Source organism: Pterocles gutturalis, unplaced genomic scaffold, assembly GCF_000699245.1.
Source record: "Pterocles gutturalis isolate BGI_N339 unplaced genomic scaffold, ASM69924v1 scaffold35233, whole genome shotgun sequence".
Classification (NCBI taxonomy): domain Eukaryota; kingdom Metazoa; phylum Chordata; class Aves; order Pterocliformes; family Pteroclidae; genus Pterocles; species Pterocles gutturalis.
The window spans coordinates 11,407-12,719 of record NW_010126831.1 but is presented as its reverse complement, the minus strand read 5'-3'; the positions used below and the strand labels follow the sequence as shown (position 1 = coordinate 12,719).

Below are 1,313 nucleotides of genomic sequence, written 5' to 3'. Positions count from 1 at the left end.
CCAGAGGGGCATGGCGGGGGGAGCTGCCGGGCGCCTGGGGGAGCTGGTAGCACTTGGGGTAGTTACTGAAACACTCAAAGGTGTCGTCGCAGTTTGTGCAAGCCCCAGGGTGGTCCCCGAAGCCCAGGGATGGGAAGGGCTGGAGCGCGGCGCTGGGGCAGCCGCAGCAGAGGAGGGGGCGGATGGCCTGGAGCAGCACCACGTCCTTGGAGAGGAACTTGTGAAAGTTGGGCTTGAAGAGCAGGTACACCAGGGGGTTGTAGAGCGTCGAGGACTTGGCAAAGGCGGCTGACAGCACGAAGGCCAGTGCCGGCACCTGGCTGGCATCGCCAAGGACTGCCCACAGGGCAACGATGGCGTAAGGGGTCCAGGCAGCCAGAAACCCTACGCACACAGCAACGCTCAGCTGGAAGAGAAGGAGATGGAGACGGTGGTGCCGTGAGCCTCCTATGGGATACATGGGATGCTGAACCCTCCCAAAACCCAGCCTGGGGCTGAGAACAACTGCCGCGTGCAACAGGACCCCAAACAGTCGGTCACATCCCCAGGGAAGGTGCTCAGCCTCCTGGACTGATCACACATCAGGGTGTCAGACATCAGGGCAGCAACTCAGCACATCCCAGTGTGGGCACATCCAACTGCACTCGCTTCAGGTGGCTCACACCCATCCACCTAAGAAACCAGGGAATTGCCCCAGCCTGCCCTGAGAGAGGGGTATGAAGCACCCAGCGACCCGGCTGGTACCAGCACTGAACTGCACCAGCCTTTTGTGAGCACTCAGAATCCCTCAGCAACCTGTGCACCAGCATGCAGACTGACCGAGGGGCTCTGGAAATGGGCCATGCTCAGACCCCCCTCCTCTAAGCAGACACGAACTTTTCCTTCAAGGCCAGGCTTGCAAGCTGTTTTCTTCCGTGTTAGGTTTTTTTTTTTTTTAAGGGTATCCCCTTTTTTTTTTTTTTTTTTTTTCACATGTCCTTGGTAAATTATAGTATTAGCTTGTAGTCTGGGGAACAATGACTCATGCAAGCTCCTTTTATGATCTTTTCCAATATAATTTAAAATGAAAACTCCTCCACCTGATGGCTTTGAAAGAGAAGAAATGTGTTACTACCCACATGCATACAAACACCTGGAGAATTCACCAGGAGCCGCAGACACCCTGGCAGAAGGGGTCCTGCCCTGTTCACCTGCCCATGGGGCAGTGGGCTGGGGGCACCCCGAGACCCTGCAGCGCCCCGAGCCCTCCCCTACCTTCACGACCAGGCTGTGCACGCTGCGGGCTCTGCGCTGGGGGGACATGTGCTGCCTGA

General features: G+C 57.3%; 1 protein-coding gene across 1 annotated transcript in view; it reads right to left on the bottom strand.

The window, feature by feature from the left end:
• Window positions 1-66: 66 nt before the first annotated feature.
• Window positions 67-1,313, bottom strand: part of LOC104465883 (opsin-5-like) — a gene marked incomplete at its 3' end in the record, with an annotated part of 6,006 nt that continues 4,759 nt past the window's right edge. Inside the window, exons 5-6 of the mRNA XM_010079103.1 lie at window positions 1,255-1,309; window positions 67-406 (exon numbers count right to left, since the gene is read on the bottom strand). Coding sequence (XP_010077405.1) covers window positions 67-406; window positions 1,255-1,309 — 395 coding nt within the window. The remainder of the gene's footprint in view (window positions 407-1,254; window positions 1,310-1,313) is intronic.